At 43.1% G+C, this 19422-nt stretch overlaps 1 protein-coding gene across 6 annotated transcripts in view; it reads left to right on the top strand.

Annotated features, from left to right (window-relative positions):
* tdp1 (tyrosyl-DNA phosphodiesterase 1) overlaps positions 1 to 19422 on the top strand; it is a 133868-nt gene that overhangs the window by 3267 nt on the left and 111179 nt on the right. For 5 of the 6 annotated variants that reach the window (XR_015757828.1, XR_015757826.1, XR_015757827.1 and 2 more), the window contains exons 2-4: positions 5234 to 5890; positions 13032 to 13075; positions 15063 to 15118. Coding sequence is in view for 3 of the 6 variants with exons in the window: in XM_043696957.2 (XP_043552892.2) it covers positions 5242 to 5890; positions 13032 to 13075; positions 15063 to 15118 (749 nt within the window). In the remaining 3 variants the exon portion in view is untranslated. Of the gene's footprint in view, positions 1 to 1376; positions 1720 to 5233; positions 5891 to 13031; positions 13076 to 15062; positions 15119 to 19422 lie in introns of those variants that run through there. The other variant, XM_043696958.2, reaches the window with a different exon arrangement.

The raw sequence follows: 19422 nt of genomic DNA, 5'->3' as shown, positions 1-19422 counted from the left end.
TGTTTCTGGCTTTCTGTCTCCCTTTTCAAATAAAGGATTGGAATTTGCTATCTTCCAATCTAGTGGACTTTCCCTTAATTAAGGGATTTTTGAAAATGAAAACCAACACATCAACTATTTCAATAGCTAATTTTTTAAAGTCCCTCAGATGAAGTCCATCGGAACCAAGGCATTCATCTGCCACTGATCCAATAATTTACTCAGTACCACCTCACCGATGAATGTGCGGTTCCTGAGTTTTCCCTCCTTCAATTTCCTGATTTACTGGTTGCTTCTGGAATATTACTTGTATCCACCATAGTGAAGACTGATACAAAACATCTGCTACATTCATCTGCCATTTCCTTATTTCCATTATTAATCAGCTTTCCCAAAAGGCCAATGCTCACTTTATTAAGTCTCCGTTAAATTTCATAGAAGCTCTTACTATCTATCAACCTTTAAGTTTTTTATCAGTAATTGAAGAGATTGGGGCACTCCTTAAATTCATTTATATAACCAGGAGTTGCATTTTAAAAATAGAAAGAAAAATACTCTACCATTTGGGTCAAGATCCTGGAACTCTCTCTTTCACAACATTGTGGGTGTACCTAGACTAAATAAACTGAAGCAGTTCAAGAAGGCAACGCACCTTCAGGATGGCCAGCAAATGCTGGCCCAGCCAGTGACACCCATGAGTGACTTTAGAAAAAGTGCTCTTCATAATTACCATTTTCATAACTAAGTCCTTCTGGGCTGTATTTTGAAGCCATTTGGTGTATAGGGTCACAGTGACTGCAGATTAGAGGAAGTTTAATTCATGTGGGCTGCCTTATTTGACGGTCAAAATAAATACATTTTTTCCTGAGCACTTTACAGTCAATGAAGTACATTTAGTGCAGCCCCTCACTGTTGTGATTTTGAACTGTATTACACAACACCAGGCTATATTTATTTGGAACCACTAGCTTTTGGAGAGTGCAGCTCCTTCATCAGGTAGCTAGTGGGGCAGGACCAAAAGACACAAAATTTATCTCAAAAGATTACAGTGTCATGCAACTGAAATGATATATTGAACAAACCTAGAAAACTCAACTGCAATTTTTTTTAAACTTTGTCCACCCCAGTCCAACACTGGCTCCTCCACATCATGTTGTAATATCGGATGCACAGTAATCTCCCACAAGTAGCAATGAATAAAAACCAAATGATCTGTTTTTGATAAACGATTAAATATTGACTAGGGATAATCTCTCTGCTCTTCAGAAGGGTGCGTGGGGATCTTGTACATGCATTAGTTTAACTTCTCACGCACGAGTTTGCATCTCCTCCACTGCAGCGCTTATTCAGCTGTGATACTTGTGTTCAGAGCGGGGGCTGGAGTGGGACTTAAATCTGGGAATACGAGCCAGTGTGCTTGACTTTTCAGAACAAGACACACACAGAGGGAAAGGGAGAGATTAAAACACTCCTATTCTCGAAGCAAACTCGGCGAGTTCAACTTCAGATGAGAGCAGCCGCGTTTCTCATTGTTAACGGGTTGCAAGAGATGAGTCAGGAAGTTGAAATGAGGGCGATAGGACCGGGGGGGAGAACGGCAGGAAAGGTTCCTGGACTGCGTTCGAAAGACGGGTCGTCCTCCCGGGCCACGTTCTGAAGCAGATTGGATACATTGTGTGGATACAGCAAATTGATACATTGTGTCGGAGGGTCTGAAGATTAGATACAGTTTCATTCAAGGTGGGCTGCACCAGTCGAAATAAATCCGGTTCAGACCTCAATCCCACGACAATTCTGTGCTCGCGACGGGGTTTTCTACTTCCCTGACTCAGGCGTGCGCTGCTTTTCGACCCATTGCACCCCAACTACCGGGGGCCATTTCTTCTTTATGCTTCGCAGTGTGTGCTATTCCACGCTGTGGCTGCGTGCTTTGTCTAGTGTAAGACGGAAGGTACCTGCAACTCGACAAAAGCAAACAGGCTGGACTTTAGGAAAAATATTGCTAATATTGGCCCGAGGCTGTCTAAACGACATATCCTCGGTTGGCGATTTTTCAGTTCAGGGCACTAAATGTACTGCACCAGGCAGTGACTGTCCGCTGTTTAATAATTGGCTTCTGGAGAGAGAGACGCAGAAATGGGGTTGTTAGTTGAAGTTCTCTTGGACGATCGGTGTTGATGTACAGTACACAAATTGGAAAGGGTTCCCATTATTTCTGATTGACTCCAGGTAGCTAATGCTGCGCCCATTCCAGGGCAAAGCCAGATTCCTAGTTTTAATTAGACCAGCGGCAGTCTGATGCCTCAGGACCACAACAGTCTTCAGTCCCACTCCCAGCCCCAATTGCAGCAGAGCAGGGGTTTCACCAAACTGAAAGAAATACCAGTTAAACGCAGTCATTATTGCCTCACAAACCTTACTGAGTTCTTTGAGAAGATGACTAAACAGGTGGGTGAGGGTAAAGCCATTGAAGTGGTGTATATGGATTTCAGTAAGGCATTTGTTAAGGTAAAAGTGGAGAAAGTGAGGACTGCAGATGCTGGAGATCAGAGCTGAAAATGTGTTGCTGGAAAAACGCAGCAGGTCAGGCAGCATCCAGGGAACAGGAGAATCGACGTTTCGGGCATAAGCCCTTCTTCAGGAATGAGGAAAGTTTGTTAAGGTACCCCACGGTAGGTACTGCACAAAATACAGAGGTGTGGGATTGAGTGCGATTTAGCAGTTTGGATCAGGAATTGTCTAACTGAAAGAAGACAGAGGGTGGTGGTTGATTGAAAATGTTCATCCTGGAGTTCAGTTACTAGTGGTGTACCACAAGGATCTGTTTTGGGGCCACTACTGTTTGTCATTTTTATCAACGACCTGTATGAGGGTGTAGAAGGATGGGTTAGTAAATTTGCGGATGACACTAAGGTCGGTACAGTTGTGGATAGTGCCAAAGGATGTTGTAGGTTACAGAGGGACATAGATAAGCTGCAGAGCTGAGCTGAGATGTGGCAAATGGAGTTTAATGCGGACAAGTGTGAGGTGATTCACTTTGGAAGGACTAACAGGAATGCAGAGTACTGGGCCAACGGTAAGATTCTTGGTAGTGTAGATGAGCAGAGAGATCTTGATGTCCATGTACATAGAATCCCTCTAAGTTGCCACCCAGGTTGATAGGTCTGTTAAGAAGGCATACGGTGTATTAGCTTTTATTAGTAGAGGAATCGAGTTTCGGAATCATGAGGTCATGCTGCACTTGGAGTATTGCGTGCAGTTCTGGTCACTGCATTATAGATTAGATTAGATTACTTACAGTGTAGAAGCAGGCCCTTCGGCCCAACAAGTCCACACCGACCCGCTGAAGTGCAACCCACCCATACCTCTACATTTACCCCTTCACCTAACACTACAGGCAATTTAGCATGGCCAATTCACCTGACTTGCACATCTTTGTGGGAGGAAACCGGAGCATCCGGAGGAAACCCACACAGACACGGGGAGAATGTGGAGACACAGGGAGTCAGTCGCCTGAGGCGGGAATTGAACCTGGGTCTCTGGCGCTGTGAGGCAGCAGTGCTAACCACTGTGCCACCGTGTCGCCCATTATAGGAAGGGTGTGGAAGCTTTGGAAAGGGTTCAGAGGAGATTTAATAGGACGTTGCCTGGTATGGAGGGAAGGTCTTATGAGGTAAGGCTGAGGGACTTGAGGCTGTATTCGTTAGGGAGAAGAAGATTGAGGTGACTTAATTGAGACATAAGATAATCAGAGGGTTAGATAGGTTGGGCAGTGAGAGCCTTTTTCCTTGGGTGGTGATGGCTAGCTTGAGGGGTGATAGATATAGGACAGATGTCAGAGGTAGTTTCTTTACTCAGACAGTAATAGGGGCATGGAACACACTGCCTGCGACTGTTGTAGACTTGCCAACTTTAAGGGCATTTAAAAGATCATTCGATAGGCATATGGACAAGAATGGAATAGTGTGGATTAGATGGGCTTCAGTTTAGTTTCACAAGGCCTGTACTGCGCTGTAATGTTCTATGTTCTGTGAGTTGTGGGCTGATATTCCCTTACCACATGATTTGGCCACTGTCATCTTGCTGTGCATTATTGATTGCCATATTTCCTATGATAGGATATAAGAGCAGAAGCAGGACATTCAGACCATCTGATTGTTTTACCATTCAATTACATCATGGTCGATCTGACCAACCACAACTCCACTTTGCTGCCTTTTATCCCCATAATCCTTGATTCCATCACTGATTAAAAATCTATGTCAGCCTTCATCAAAAACAGATCATTCAGACATTATCCCATTGCTGTTTGTTGGAGATTACTGAGCATAAAATTGGCTACTGTGTATCCTATATTACAACAATGAAGGGCTGCACTTCAGAGAGTACTTCATTGACTGTAAAATACTCACATACATTGTATGTATTTTGGCCCTCTAATCTGCAGTCACTCCAACACAATGCGGCAATCAGCCTCAATAGCCCTCTGTGAGAGAAAAAAATCCTCTAGTCTCTGTTTTAAGTATGAAGCTCCTTATTTTGAGATTATGCAGTCTGGTCCAAGACTCTTCCACAGGGGAAACAACCTTTCTACATTTACCCCCAAAGAATCCTGTATTTTCAAAAAGGCCTCCTTCGTTCTTCTAAACTCCACAGAGCGCAGGCCCAACCTACTCAACCTGTCCTCATAAGAGAGTCCACCCATACCAGCTGTCAATCTAATGAACCTTCCCTTGACTGTCTCCAGTGCCAGCGTATCTTTCCTTAGCTAAGGTACCCGGTATTCCAGCTGTGGCCTGACTAGTGCCTTGCATAGTTTTCACATGACCTCCCAACTTTTATATTCCATTCCCTTTGAAATAAAGGCCAACATTCCACTTGCTTTTCCCTATTACTTGCTAAACTTGGATACTAGCTCTTTGTGATTTTCGCATGAGGACTCCCAAATCCTCCTGTGCTGCAGCTTTCTGCAGTCTTTCTCCAGTTCGGGTCGTGGAGATGTTCAGCTCCTCATTCTACCTGTCAAATTGCAGAAGCTCACATTTTCCCACATTTTATTCCATCTGCCAAGTTTCTGTGCACTTGCCAGTTGGCTTGCTGCATTCCAATTGTGTATATATTAAGAAGAATGTCATTGGCTCATTGGAAAGCGTTTTGGGATGTCTTGGGGTTCAGAAGGGTGGGTAATAAGTGCAAGTCTTTTCTTTAGTTTTAACTCTCTCATTCCTTGTTCACTGCCATCCTCCCCCAACAGTAAAAGGCATGTCTGGTGGAGTGAGCAAAGTACAGAGTCAGCATGGGAGGTGGACGGTGTCGAGCAGTGATGAGGAAGATGCCGAGCCTGCCCGGCCAACAGGAGGCCCCCTCCCACTCCCACAGTCTGTCAGGAAAGACTACGTGTCAGACTCGGACGAGACGGTAGTGGATGAGGGAGAGTTGGAGGTATTTCACTCTGGCCAGGGCAATGCTGCTTCCAGCTGTGGACATTCAGGATTCACTCATTCCAAGCTTCAGACGTCCACTGCTGGCAAAGCAAGACAGGAAAGCTCTGTGACCCCTGCCCGGCGCCCCTCTCCTGCTGTCAAACGGCCCAGACCCTCACCTGAATCGGGTTGGGGGGTCTCCAGCAGTGATGAGGAGCCTGACGTCAAAGCAAGAGATCGGCAGATCAAACAGGAGTCAGTCGACCAAGCAAACCCTGGTCAGACAGAGAAAAAACCACGCCTGGAAGAAACAGACTATCCTTCTCCCTCGGTCAGTTCAAAAGCGACTTGGCGACCCAAACTGGAGAGTGGCTCTGAGCCCTTAGACAAGTGGGATATGCTGGAAAAAGCTAAGAATTTCAGCTTTTATCTGACCAAAGTCTCAGGCATCCCAGCCAAGGCCAATTGTGGAGCCCTTCATATAAAAGGTAAGGTGGATGTTTTAAACCATTTTTAAATCAAAGATAATTCCTTGGACATGGAAATTCACTCTCCAGCTCATAGAGACAAGTTCCCATTCTGCCTTTTGGTGACGGTGAGAGCAAAGCAAAGCAGTTATTTAGTTTAAAACAAATGCAGAAATACTGAACGGGTCTGGCAGCACCTATAGAGAGAAAAATAGAGTTAACATTTTGAGTCTAATATGACTCTTTTTCAGAGCCGAAGAAAATCCACATACTCCAGATTCAATGAGATGAGGTAAGAAGCAGGATTAATAAAGGGGAACATAGAACATAGAAAAATACAGCGCAGTACAGGCCCTTTGGCCCTCGATGTTGTGCCGATCCAAGCCCACTTAACCTACACTAGCCCACTATCCTCCATATGCCTATCCAATGCCCGTTTAAATGCCCATAAAGAGGGAGAGTCCACCACTGCTACTGGCAGGGCATTCCATGAACTCATGACTCGCTGAGTAAAGAATCTACCCCTAACATCTGTCCTATACCTACCACCCCTTAATTTAAAGCTATGCCCCCTCGTAATAGCTGACTCCAAACATGGATGTGATGTATCTGGATGTTCAAAATAAGGTACCACACATGAGGTTAGTTAATAAGTCTCTATGGTGTTGGGTATATTTACGTGGATAGAGGATTGGCTAGCTAATAGAAAGCAGACAAAAGGGGGGCATTTTTGGGATGGCATCCTGTAACTAATAGAGTGGCAATGAGATTAGTGCTGGGGCCACATTCATTTACAATGTATTAATGACCTGAATAATGAAAATAAATGCATTGCAGTCAAGTTTGCAGCTGACTGAAAATGTAGTTGGGAAGGCAAGTGGTGAGGATGGCACAAAGAATCTGCAGAGGGATATAGTAAGACACGTTAAGTGATTGGGCAAAAACCTGGCAGAATATAATGAGGGAAAATGTGAGGTCATGCACTTTGGCAGGAAGAAGACAGAAGCTGAATATTATGTAAATGGAGAAAAACTGCAGAAAGCTACAGAACAGAGGGATTTGAGAGTTCCCTTCCACGAATGAGAAGGAAAACTAACATCCAATCTGAGCAGGTAATAAGGAAAGCAAATGGGGATGTAGGTCTTTATTTTAAGGGGAGTAGAATATAAAAGTAGGGTGGTTTTGGTAAGACTATTAGTCAGATCACAGCTGGAATACTATAAACAGTTCTAAGAAAATGTTTCTAAGAAAAGATGTACCTGCATTAGAGGCAGTCTGGAGAAGTTTCACTCGGCTAATATCAGGTATGGAAGAACTTGTTTTGTGAAGAGAATTCCAGTAAGTTGGGTTGATACTCATTGGAGTTTAGAAGAATGAGAAGTGACTCTGTTGAAATGAACAAGACTTGACGGGGCAGATGTGGAGAGATTGTTTCCTCTCTGGGAGAGTCTAGGATTAGAGGACGTAATCTTAGAATAAGGAGTCACACATTTAAGACAGAGATAAGGAGGAATTTCTTCTCTAAAGGTAGTGAATCTGTGGAATTCTTAACTACAGAGGGCTGTTGAGGCTCAGCCATCAAAAATATTCAAGGCGGAGTCAGATTTTAAATCAGTAAAGGAACTCAAGGTTGTGGGAAAAAGGCAGGAAAGTGGAGTTGAGGATTGTCAGACCAACCATGATCTCATCGAATAGCACAGCATAATTGAGGGGCTGAATGGCCTGCTTGTCCTCCTAAGTCTTGAGAGGCTCTGAAGCTGACCTTGAAGTGATGCAGCATTTACATTCATGACTCACAATTAGTCTGGTTATTTAAGACTTCACTCTTTATTTCTTCATATGGCTGAGTTTAGAACGTCCAGGAACACAGAAGTTGAGTATTCCTCAGAGGAGCTGCACAAATGGCTTAAAACAAAGACATTTTAATACTGTTCTTAAAGAAGGGTACAGGCTATGATCGCATTGTACATCCAAACAGTTACCAATCAATACATGATATTGCTTTTGCAAGGTTTGTGAAGGTTTGTAGCTCAGGTTGAGGTTTAGGGTGTAGGTTTGCTCGCTGAGCTGTAGATTTGATATCCAGACGTTTCATTACCTGGCTAGGTAACATCATCAGTGGCGACCTCCAAGTGAAGCGAAGCTGTTGTCTCCTGCTTTCTATTTATATCTTTCTCCTGGATGGGGTGGTGATGTCATTTCCTGTTCGTTTTCTGAGGGGTTGATAGATGGCATCTAGATCTATGTGTTTGTTTACAAGATAGAAGAGACATTTAACATCATCAACAACACACTCACAGGCATAACGTTCAGCAAGGAGGAAGAAACCGACAACAAACTCGCATTCCTGGACGTCACAGTCGAAAGAAAGGACAACGGAGAACTACAAACCTGTGTATACAGAAAACCAACAAACACTGACCAAATACTTAACTACACCAGCAACCATCCCAACACACACAAACAAAGCTGTATCAGAACACTATCCCAACGAGCCACCACACACTGCAGCACAGACAAACTACACAAAGCAGAGGAGAACCACCTATACAACGTATTCAAGAAGAACGGATACTCAAAAAATACAGTGCGCAGATTCCTCAGGAACAAACCACGACAAGCAGGTCAAACACAGCCAGAAACCCTAACCACCTTACCATACATCAAAGAAGTTTCAGAAATGACAGCCGGACTACTAAGACCCCTCGGAATCCTAGTAGCACATAAACCCACCAACACTCTCAAACAAAAACTAACAAACTTAAAAGACCCAGTACAACCCATGGACAAAACCAACATCATCTACAAAATTCCATGCAAGGACTGCCACAAACATGACATAGGACAAACAGGAAGAAAGTTAGCCACCAGGATACACGAACACCAGCTAGCCACAAAAAGACACGACCCTCTCTCCCTTGTAGCCCTACATACGGATGCAAAAAGCCACCATTTCGACTGGGACAACACATCTATCCTGGGACAGGCTAAGCAAAGGCATGCCAGAGAATTCCTAGAGGCCTGGCACTCCAACCACAGCGCCATAAACAAACACATAGATCGAGATGCCATCTATCAACCCCTCAGAAAACGAACAGGAAGTGACATCACCACAAACCCCAGGAACCCCATCCAGGAGAAAGCTATAAATAGAAAGCAGGAGACAACAGCTTCGCTTCACTTGGAGGTCGCCACTGATGATGTTACCTCGCCAGGTTACGAAATGTCTGGATATCAAACCTACAGCTCAGCGAGCAAACCTACAACGCTTAGGCCACTCTTACCTCACGAACCGAGCCACTGCACCTGAAGGCCAGTCAGGATGGCTAATACTGTCTTAACTAGTCAAGTTATTTTTATGCTTTAAAGAGCACATTGTCTGCTAATCTCTATTGAAGCAGACTGTGGTTAGTCACTTATGTAGCTCTAGCAGAATTAGCAGTTAACAACTTAAAAGGCATTTTATGCAGCTTTAGCAGAATTGACCATTTGCCATTTTATTTGCATTGAGAAGCCATCTTGTTGCCACCTAGATTATTAAGAGCATCTGTTAAGTGGTTGTCCCTGACTACAGCTAGTCACCTTAGCCTGTATTCAGGTTTCAGATCCTCACATCCATACCCATCCTAAAGTGTGGTGTCCAGGACTTCACACAATACTCCATCCGAAATATAACAAGAGTCCCATTTAGGTTTAAACACCGCTCCCCCCTACAACCTTGTACACTGCCACATACCCGTGAAGCTTAGAATACAATCTACTAACAGTCCCGCTTCTGTAAAAATGCCCTCAGATCTCTCTCTGCTCCAGCACACCCTTTAAAGTATGTATATAAAATTTATAACTATATTTTATACTGTCTCTCCATGATTTTTCTAGCAAAATATCATTTCATGCTTTTGTGCATTGAACTTCATCTGTCACCAAACCGCCCATTCCATCAATTTGTAAATATCGTTTGGAGTTCTACACTGTCCTCCTAGTTAGCAATGTTCCCAAGGTATGTATTGTCCTCAAACTTTGAAATTGACTTCTGCACATCAAGCTCTAGATCATTTATTTATATCAGTTAAAGCAAGGTCCCAAAACTGACTCTTGGGGAACTCCATGACAAATCTTCCTACAGCCCAAAAGACCATTTATCAATACTTTCTATCTCCTATCCTCCAGCCACTTTGTAACCATGTTGTTACTATCCATTTTATTCAATGAGCTGTACCTTTCCACAGAAGTCTATTATGTGATACTCTACCTAATGCCCTTTTATAAGTTCACATCCACAATATTATCAATACAGTTTGTTATCTTTTCAAAAATGTTCAGCAGGTTAGTTTGACAAGAGTTTCCCCTTCTTGACTCAGAACTATCTACCATTGAGGTGTTCATGCTGGGTGTCAGAGACCAAAGGCACTGGTGGTTTAAAAAAACCGCAGAAGTAGGAGTAGGAGAACTCAAACATCAGCCATTCAGATTTCAAGCCTGCTTCCCCATTCAGTGAGACCATGGATGATCTTACTTCAACACCATTCCCCTGCAGTTTCCTTGTATCTCCTGATGTGTTCAACATGTAGAAGTGTATCAATCTCTTTCGTGAACATAATCAATGCCCCTACCTCCCAAATAGTCTGCACATCCACCATTCACTGAGTGAGTGGAATCCTCCTAATCCCACATCTAAAGCCTCTGCCTTTTATTTTGAGATACTGTCTCAGAAAATGCTCAAACCCTCCTGTAATAAAGGCCAACACACCACTTCCTTATCCAATTGCTTATTGTACTTGCTTGTTAACTTTCAGTGATTGATGAGCATGGACACTCGAGTCCCTTTGAGGTTCAACATTTCCCAGCTTTTCACAATTTAGGAAATACTGTGTATTTCTGAGTTTTTTCCCAACCAAAGTGGACAACTGCACATTCCCAAATTCCTTTTTGTTCATGTAACCTCTCCAGAAATCCCCTTGACATGTCTTTGCGTTCTCCTAACAGCTTACACTTCCATCGAGTTATGTGTCATTTACAAACTTGGAAAAACATAGAAATATAGGAGGAAGAGGTGGCCATTTGTCGAGCCTGCTGCACCGCTAATTACAATCATGGCTGATCATTCAACTCAGTAGCCTAATTCTGTGTTTTCCCCATAACCTTTGATCCCATTCACCCGAAGTGTTATATCTAACTGCCTCTTGAATACATTCAATGCTTTGGCATCAAATGCTTCTTGTGGTAATAAATTCCACCAGCTCACCACTCTCTTTGATGAAGAAATATCCATCCTAAATGGTCTAACCAAATTCCTCAGGCTGTGATCCCTGGTTCTGGACACACCCACCAACAGGAGCATCATCCCTGCATCTACCCTGTCTAATCCTGTTAAAATTTTTTAAGTCTCTATGAGATCCTCCCCCAATTGTCTGAATTTCAGCGAAATCCTAACCAAGTCAACCCCTCCTCATACATCAGTCCCACCATCCCTGGAATCAGCCTGGTAAACCTTCGCTACACTCCCTCGAGAGCAAGAGCATCCTTCCTCAGAAAAAAGAGATCAAAACTGCACATAGAACATAGAACAATACAGCACAGAACAGGCCCTTCGGCCCACAATGTTGTGCCGAACTTCTAACCTAGATTAAGTACCCATCCATGTACCTATCCAAATGCCGCTTAAAGGTCGCCAATGATTCCGACTCTACCACTCCCACGGGCAGCGCATTCCATGCCCCCACCACTCTCTGGGTAAAGAACCCACCCCTGACATCTCCCCTATACCTTCCACCCTTCACCTTAAATTTATGTCCCCTTGTAACACTCTGTTGTACCCGGGGAAAAAGTTTCTGACTGTCTACTCTATCTATTCCTCTGATCATCTTATAAACCTCTATCAAGTCACCCCTCATCCTTCGCCGTTCCAATGAGAAAAGGCCGAGAACTCTCAACCTATCCTCGTACGACTTCCTCTCCATTCCAGGCAACATCCTGGTAAATCTTCTCTGCACCCTCTCCAAAGCTTCCACATCTTTCCTAAGATAATGTTCTCGGTTTGATCTCACCAAGACCCTGTATAACTGCAACAACACATCCCTGCTCCCGTACTCGAAACCTCTCGCAATGAAGGCCAACATTTAAATATTACATTTAATCCTCAAGTCCAAATCGTTGATGTTGATTGTGAATATCTGGGAGCCAAACCTTACGATAACTTACTAATCACAGTCTGACTTCATGAAAATAACCGGTTCATTCTTATTTTTTGTTTGATGGCTATTAACCATTTCTAAATCCATGCCAATATATTCCCCCAATCCCATGTACTATAATTTTGATTACTGACCTTTTGTGTGAGAACTTATCTGAAACTTTGTGAAAGTCTAAGTATAGCACAACCATCAGCTTCCCCTTTGTCTGTTCTACTAATTACATCTTTAAAGAACTCGCTACAGGTTTGCTAAATGTGATTTCCCTTTCAGAGATTCATGTTGACTCTGCCTAATCCTGCCATTATTTTCTAAGGGTCCTGTAATCACATCTTTAATAGATTCTAGCATTTTTCCATAAGACTAATGTCAGACTAACAAGTCTCATTCCATTCTCTGTTCCTCCTTTCTTAACTAGTGGGCTTACATTTGCAACTTTTTAATCTGTAGGAACCATTGCAAAGAATTTAGAAAGATAGCTACCAAATTTATCTAATATCTCTACAGCCACCGCTTTCAGTGCTAGGTCCAAAGGAATTATCCACTTTGAGTCCCATTAATTTCTCAAGTTTTTTTTTAACTAATGCCAATACAGTAACTTGTAGTTCATCCTTCATATCAGTCCCTTGATTCTCCTTTATTTCTGGGACATTTTCAGTGAAGGCAGACACAGTGTGTTTGTTTAGCTTCTCTTCTATTTCTTTATCCCCCACTACGCACTTCCCTGACTCCACTTGTAATAGATCTATACTTTTGCGCATGAATATATTTCAAGAAATGTGGATTTACATATGTTTGTTTACAGTTATTATGGCAGAGAAGGAGGCTATTTGGCCCATTTCTTGCGGAGTGTTCCAAATTCTTCCTTTGATGTCATGTTTTCTTTGGTCTTGTTAATTGCCTCTTTATTAGAATGTTACTAAGAGAAAACAAAAGTTTTCATCTATTTTAAAAAACAAAATCTCTTTCAGATATTTTATCTCCACTCTTTGGGACGATTAAGGCATCAGCTCAGGTGAGAAAACTCTGCCAGGTATTGGTCTCATGGGGGCGGGGTTATACACGTTTAAGAGAAAAGGTTGTTTTCTTTTAGATCCAAGTTCATGGAAGATTTAATAGAGGTGCTCAAAATGATAATGGACAGAACAAATACGTCCATTGGCAGAAGCCTTGGTAATCAGAGGGTGATCAGCAAAAAGAACTAGAGGGAGATGGGAATTTATTTAAAGAAGGCAGGTTGCTGCGATCTGGACTACCCTGTGTGAAAGCAGATTCAATAACTTTCAGAAGGGAATATGGAGGCATGCTTGAAAAAGTGAAACTTACAGGACTGTGGGGAAAAGGCAAGAGAGTAGGACTAATTGGATAATCCTGTCTGTCAGAGAGCCACTGTGAGCATAGTCTCCTCCTGCACGGTAAGGTTTTGTGAAAACTTGTTCTGGTTAATAATAAATCTCAGATTTAAACAATTACTGTTAAGTAACTATCTTAAACTTGTTTTTCCTGTGTGGTCTGTTGGTCAGCTGTGATAATTTGGCTTAAAGTATTCCTTAGAAATTTAAGAATCTATTAAGTATCTTGTCTTAAGTTCAGAAGATTCTTTCTGAGAGACTGATCCACTTGAGCTTCAGGTTACACCCCATGGCTCTTCTCCTTACAACAGCCTCTGACCTTTTTGTCTAGTACTGTGTTGGTAGCCCCCCCCAAATCCATAACCTCAATAATTTAACTGTATGAGGGCAGCAGGCAGATGGGAACACCATCTCCTGCAGTTCCTCCTCTAAGCCACACAAACTATCCAGACCTGGAAATATAACATCGTTGCTGAAATGTTACTGGATCAAAATCCTAGAGCTCCCTCCCTGAACAGCGTTGATGTCCCAACACCACATGAACTGAAATGACTCAAGAAGGCAACCACCACAATCTCAGGGGCAATTGGGGATGGGCTATAAATGCTGGCCTGGCTAACAATGCCCACATCCCATTAATGAATGCTACTTTAAATCCGCTAAATAAACAATGAATCTTTGTTAGCGCAGATTACAGACAAATGTAGACAGGCCTACAAGGGGCGAAGCCACTTTACATTTAGTACTGGGTAACGAGCCTGGCCAGGTGTTAGATGTGGAAGTAGACGAGCACTTTGGAGACAGCGATCACAATTCTGTCAAGTTTACTACAGTGATGGAAAAGGATAGGTGTACTCCACCGAACAGGAGTTATAGCTGGAGGAAGGGAAACTATGATGCAATTAGGAAAGATTTAGGAAGCGTAGATTGAGGGAGGAAACTGCAGGGGATGAGCACATTAAAAATGTGGAGCTTATTCAAGGAAAAGCTCCAGTGTGTCCTAGATAAATATGTACCTGTTGGACAGGGCAGACGTTATAGAACGCGTGAGCCGTGGTTTACTAAGGAAGTGGAATCTATGGTCAAGAAGAAGAAGAAGGCTTATGTTAGGGCAAAATGAGGGCGCTTGAGGGTTACAAGGAAGCCAGGTAAGACCTAAAAAGAGAGCTCAGAAGAGCCAGGAGGAGACATGAGAAATTGCTGTCGGATAGGATCAGGGTTAACCCTAAGGCTTTCCATAGGTATGTCAGGAATAAAAGAATGCCGAGAGTTAAATTAGGGCCAATCAAGGATAGTAGTGGGAAGTTGTGTGTGGAGGCAGAGGAGATAGGGGAAACACTAAATAAATATTTTTCAACATAGAAAATGACAATGTTGGCGAGGAAGATACAGAGATACTTTCATTGGACAAGCATATGGATGTAAATGGAATAGTGTAGATGGATGGGCTTCAGATTAGTAAGACAGGTTGGCGCAACATCGAGGGCCGAAGGGCCTGTACTGCGCTGTAATGTTCTATGTAAATTTTTGATCTTGTTGCTGGGTATCTCTGTCCCAGACTTGCCTGTTACACCAGGCTGCTACTACACAGAAGGACTCTTTTTCTAACTGGAGAACTAATATCAAAAATGAATGTTTTTTACATTTCAGTTTAATTACTGCATTGACATTCCTTGGCTGGTAAAGCAGTACCCTGAAGAATTCAGGTGAGTCCTGTGGTGCAAGCTCTGTGATTTATCTTAATTCAAGCTTGGATTTGAGCTAGTGACATGTGTTCTTTTTGTCTCCTTGTTTTGGAAAGGATTTGGTAATTAACTTCTAAGTATTTTGTTGGCATGGTGATTTCTTTTTAAAAAAATCAGGCAAAGAGAATTCTTATGGGCTTATGGAATTTGTTTACTTTGAGAGAGCTTTTAAGAGTGAACAAAGTGAACAGTTTTGCATTAAGCTTTCAGTTTAAAAGTTATAGATTTTTTTTTTCCTTTTCATGAGAGGAGACACCGTATTTGAAAATAACTTTTGGGTTTCAGTTACAGTTTTTCACAAGTCTTGGTTGAAGCTGAATGTGTCAAACAATTGCTTCTAAAGAAGGGAGATAGTTTCGAGCTCTTGAGATATAAGTTATTTCAAAGCAAGGAGTTCAGTCTAAGGAGTTTAGTTTTAATTTCCAAACCAATGCTGTTTGGTTTAAACGTTGAAGGGGTTATTTGAAGTTGAGAATGTCTGCACTCAGTTTTGTGAAGTGATCAGATTCTCTGAAGCCAGAGTTAAGTCATAAACTCATAGAGTCATACAAAGAAACAGAACCATCAGTCCAACTCATCCATGCGGACCAAGTTTCCCAAACTAAACCAGTACCACTTGCCTGTGTTTGGCCCGTATGCCTCTAAACATTTCCTATTCATGGACCTATCCAAATGTCTTTTAAATGTTGTAACTGTGCCTGCATCCACCATTTCCTCTGGCAGTTCATTCCACATGTGAACCACCCTCTGCATGGAGATTTGCCCCTCGGCTCTACTTTAAACCTTTCTCCCCTTACCTTAACAATATGCCCTCTACTTCTGAACTCTCCTAAACTGGTGGAAAGATCTTTGTTAGTCAATTTATCTATACCCTTTTATAAACTTCTATAAGGTTACTCCTCAACCTCCTTTACTCCAGTGAAAAACGTCCCAACCTAACCAGCCTCTCCCGATAACTCACACCCTCTATTCCCGGCAACATCCTTGTCAGTCACTTCTGAACTCTCCCTAAGAACCCTCCTATGTCAGAGAAGTAAATGATCTATGGTATGAGTACTGTAAAGGAGTGCTGTTGGGATTCATGGGATTGTGGTCCATTGTGTGATTCAACATTTTTAAACTTGTGTTATATGTGATCATTTTGTATTCATTTTCAGTTTTTCAATTGATGAATTGATTTTAATTTATAGAATCATAGAGATGTACAGCTTGGGAACAGACCCTTTGGTCCAACTCATCCATGCCGACCAATATCCTAAACTAATCTAGTCCCATTTGCCAGCGCTTGGCCCATATCCCTCTAAACCCTTCCTATTCAAATGCCCATCCAGATGTCTTTTAAATGTTGTAATTGTACCAGCCTGCACCACTTCCTCTGGCAGCTGATTCCACGCACGTACCACCCTCTGTGTGAAAAGGTTGCCTCTTAGGTCCCTTTAAAATTTTTCCCCTCTCACCCTAACCCTCTGCCATCTAGTTCTGGAGTGCTCACTCCCGCCCCCCCCCCCCAAAAAAATCTGTTTACCCTGTCCATTCCCTTCATGATTTTATAAACCTCTGAGGTCACCCTTCAGTCTCTGGTGCTCCGGGGAAAATAGTCCTAGCCTATTCAGCCTCTCCCTATAGCTCAAACGCTCCAACCCTGGCAACATCCTTCTAAATGTCTTTGAAGTTTCACAACATCCTTCCGATAGGAAGGAGACCAAAATTGCGCACAATGTTCCAAAAGTGCCTGACCAATAGCTGCAACATGACCTCCCATCTCCTATACTTGAAGCTCTGACCAATAAAGGAAAGCACACCAAATGTCTTCTTCACTATTCTATCCACCATCAAGGAACCACAAACCTTCTTGTGTGTAATGGATTTCTGATCTATTGTTAAAACTGAATCTGCAGCATTGTGTGTTTCTGTTTTAGTAAAAGACTTACCTTGTCAAAAGCCAGGTGTGAAAATATGATCTTTCAAGCCAGACTTTAGTTCAGGCTCTGACCTACCATAATAACATCGTCTGGAATCAGTAGTAGACTCACCAACTTTAGGGGCTTTTAAATAGTCATTGGATAGACACATGGATGAAAATGGAATAGTGTAGATTAGATGGGCTTCAGATTGGTTTCACAGGTCGTGCAACATCGAGGGCCGAAGGGCCTGTGCTGTGCTGTAATGTTCTATGTTCTATAACAAACCCCCCCATTGCTTTTCTGGAAAAGCACAACAGATCAGGCAGCTTCTGAGGAGCAGGAGAATCAATGTTTCGGGCACAAGCCCTTCATCAGGAATACGGCTGAAAAGCTGCAGGGAAGAGAAGGTGACCTGGGGGGAGGGGGTGATGTGCAGTGACTGAGGGACTCACTAAGATCCTTCCTTGTAGAAAGAGGAGGAGAATTTCTTCAAGGTAGGCATCCTTAGAAGAGGCTTCACAGTCAGGTTAAAATCAACTAGTAGAAAGTGAGGACTGCAAATGCTGGAGATCAGAGTCGGGAGAGTGGTGTTGAAAAGCACAGCAGGTCAGGCAGCATCGGAGGAGGAGGAGAGCTTACGCCCGAAACATTGATTCTCCTGCTCCTCGGATGCTGCCTGACCTGCTGCGCTTTTCCAGCACCACTCTCTCAACTCTGATCTCCAGCATCTGCAGTCCTCACTTTCTACCCATTGCCTTTCTGTTGAGGCAACTAAACCAACGACGATTACAGAGTGTCTGCACTTTTCCTGAGGGGCTGTAACTCTGCCTATTGCTACAGTGTTCACAAATACTCAGCCAGGCGTCATGGAGCCTGCCTGCCGTCCTTGTAGATGTCCGATGATCTTGTTTGAGCTGAAAATGTGTTGCTGGAAAAGGTTTTCTGAAGAAGAACTCATGCCTGAAACGTCGATTCTCCTGCTCCTTGGATGCTGCCTGACCTGCTGCGCTTTTCCAGCAACACATTTTCAGCTCTGATCTCCAGCATCTGCAGTCCTCACTTTCTCCCCGATGATCTTGTTTGCTTTACAGACCTCAGCATTGCCAGGGCACAAGATTTATTGCAGTGTGGTATGTGATCTTTTTTCAGCCAGGTGTAAGCATTTTGACTGTTTCATGTGCACAAGTTGTTGCAGTTCTGAGAGGTACTGAGAGAGTGCTGCACTGTCAGACATGTGATCTTCGAAATGAGACGTGAAAGTGAGGCCTTGTTTGCCCTCAGATGGATTAAAAGAATAAAAGAACATTGGAGTTATTCTTGGAGTTCTAGATCATGCGTATCTCTACAACAAACGGCAAAGGCTTTCTGCCTACCAACAATGGTGCAGCCCCTTTGCTCAGAGGTTAGCACTGCTGCCTCACAGCGCCATCGACCCAGATTTAATTCCACTCTCATACGACTGTCTGTGTGGAGTTTGCACATTCTCCCCGTGTCTGCGTGGGTTTCCTCCCACAGTCCAAAGACGTGTAGGTTTGGCCATGGGAACTAGCCAGGGTTATAAGGATAGGGTGGGGGTGGGAATGGTGAGATGCTCTTCAGAAAGTTGGTGTGATCTCGATAGGCTGAATGGCCTGCTGCTGCACTGGACGGATACTATGAAAAACTGTGTGAATAGCTCTCAGGTAGCTGAAAAGGTTGTGGACATGAAAATTCAGTCAGAAGCTGTTGGAGCTGTCCTTAAGGAAGGAGCAGTCCTTAACTCTGAAGTAAGAACACTTCACCCTGAAAGCCAGTTTATTTTCCCTTTCAGTTGCTGTAAGTTGTGTCCTTTAAACAATAAGTCAGCGATGTTTTAGTTGTGAAACAATTTCCCTGCACCCCCTGCGAACAAGTGGAGGAGGAAAATCAAAGAGTAGTAAGCTAAAAGGATAAATTTCCTGTGGATAGGCACTATTGAATGCCAACCCAGTCTTTCCCTCCACCTGTAATGCCCAGTTTTTAATGTGTCGTCTGTGTGTGAGACAGGGAGACTTTTATAAAGCCGGGGGAGGGGGGGAGGGTGTGGTGGTGGTGGTTAGACAGTACAGTTGGATATCAGTGGTTCATAATGGTACATCATAGCTAGAATCTAATTTTTTGGATATAGGTTTGCTCGCTGAGCTGGAAGGTTCATTTTCAGATGTTTCATCACCCTACTTGGTAATATCTTCAGTGAGCCTCTGGATGAAGCCAATCTGGTTTCACTGAAGATGTTACCTAGTATGGTGACAAAATATCTGAAAATGAGCCTTCCAGCTCAGCGAGCAAACCTACATCCAGAACCTCAACCTGAGCTACAAATCTTCTCAAAACCTGCCATCT

The sequence above is a fragment of the Chiloscyllium plagiosum genome, unplaced genomic scaffold (genome assembly GCF_037043375.1).
Source record: "Chiloscyllium plagiosum isolate Xiang-an unplaced genomic scaffold, Cpla_swu_hap1 HiC_scaffold_8, whole genome shotgun sequence".
Taxonomy (NCBI): Eukaryota; Metazoa; Chordata; class Chondrichthyes; order Orectolobiformes; family Hemiscylliidae; genus Chiloscyllium; species Chiloscyllium plagiosum.
Note: the sequence above shows the minus strand (reverse complement) of the source record. Positions and strands in the feature narration are given on the sequence as shown.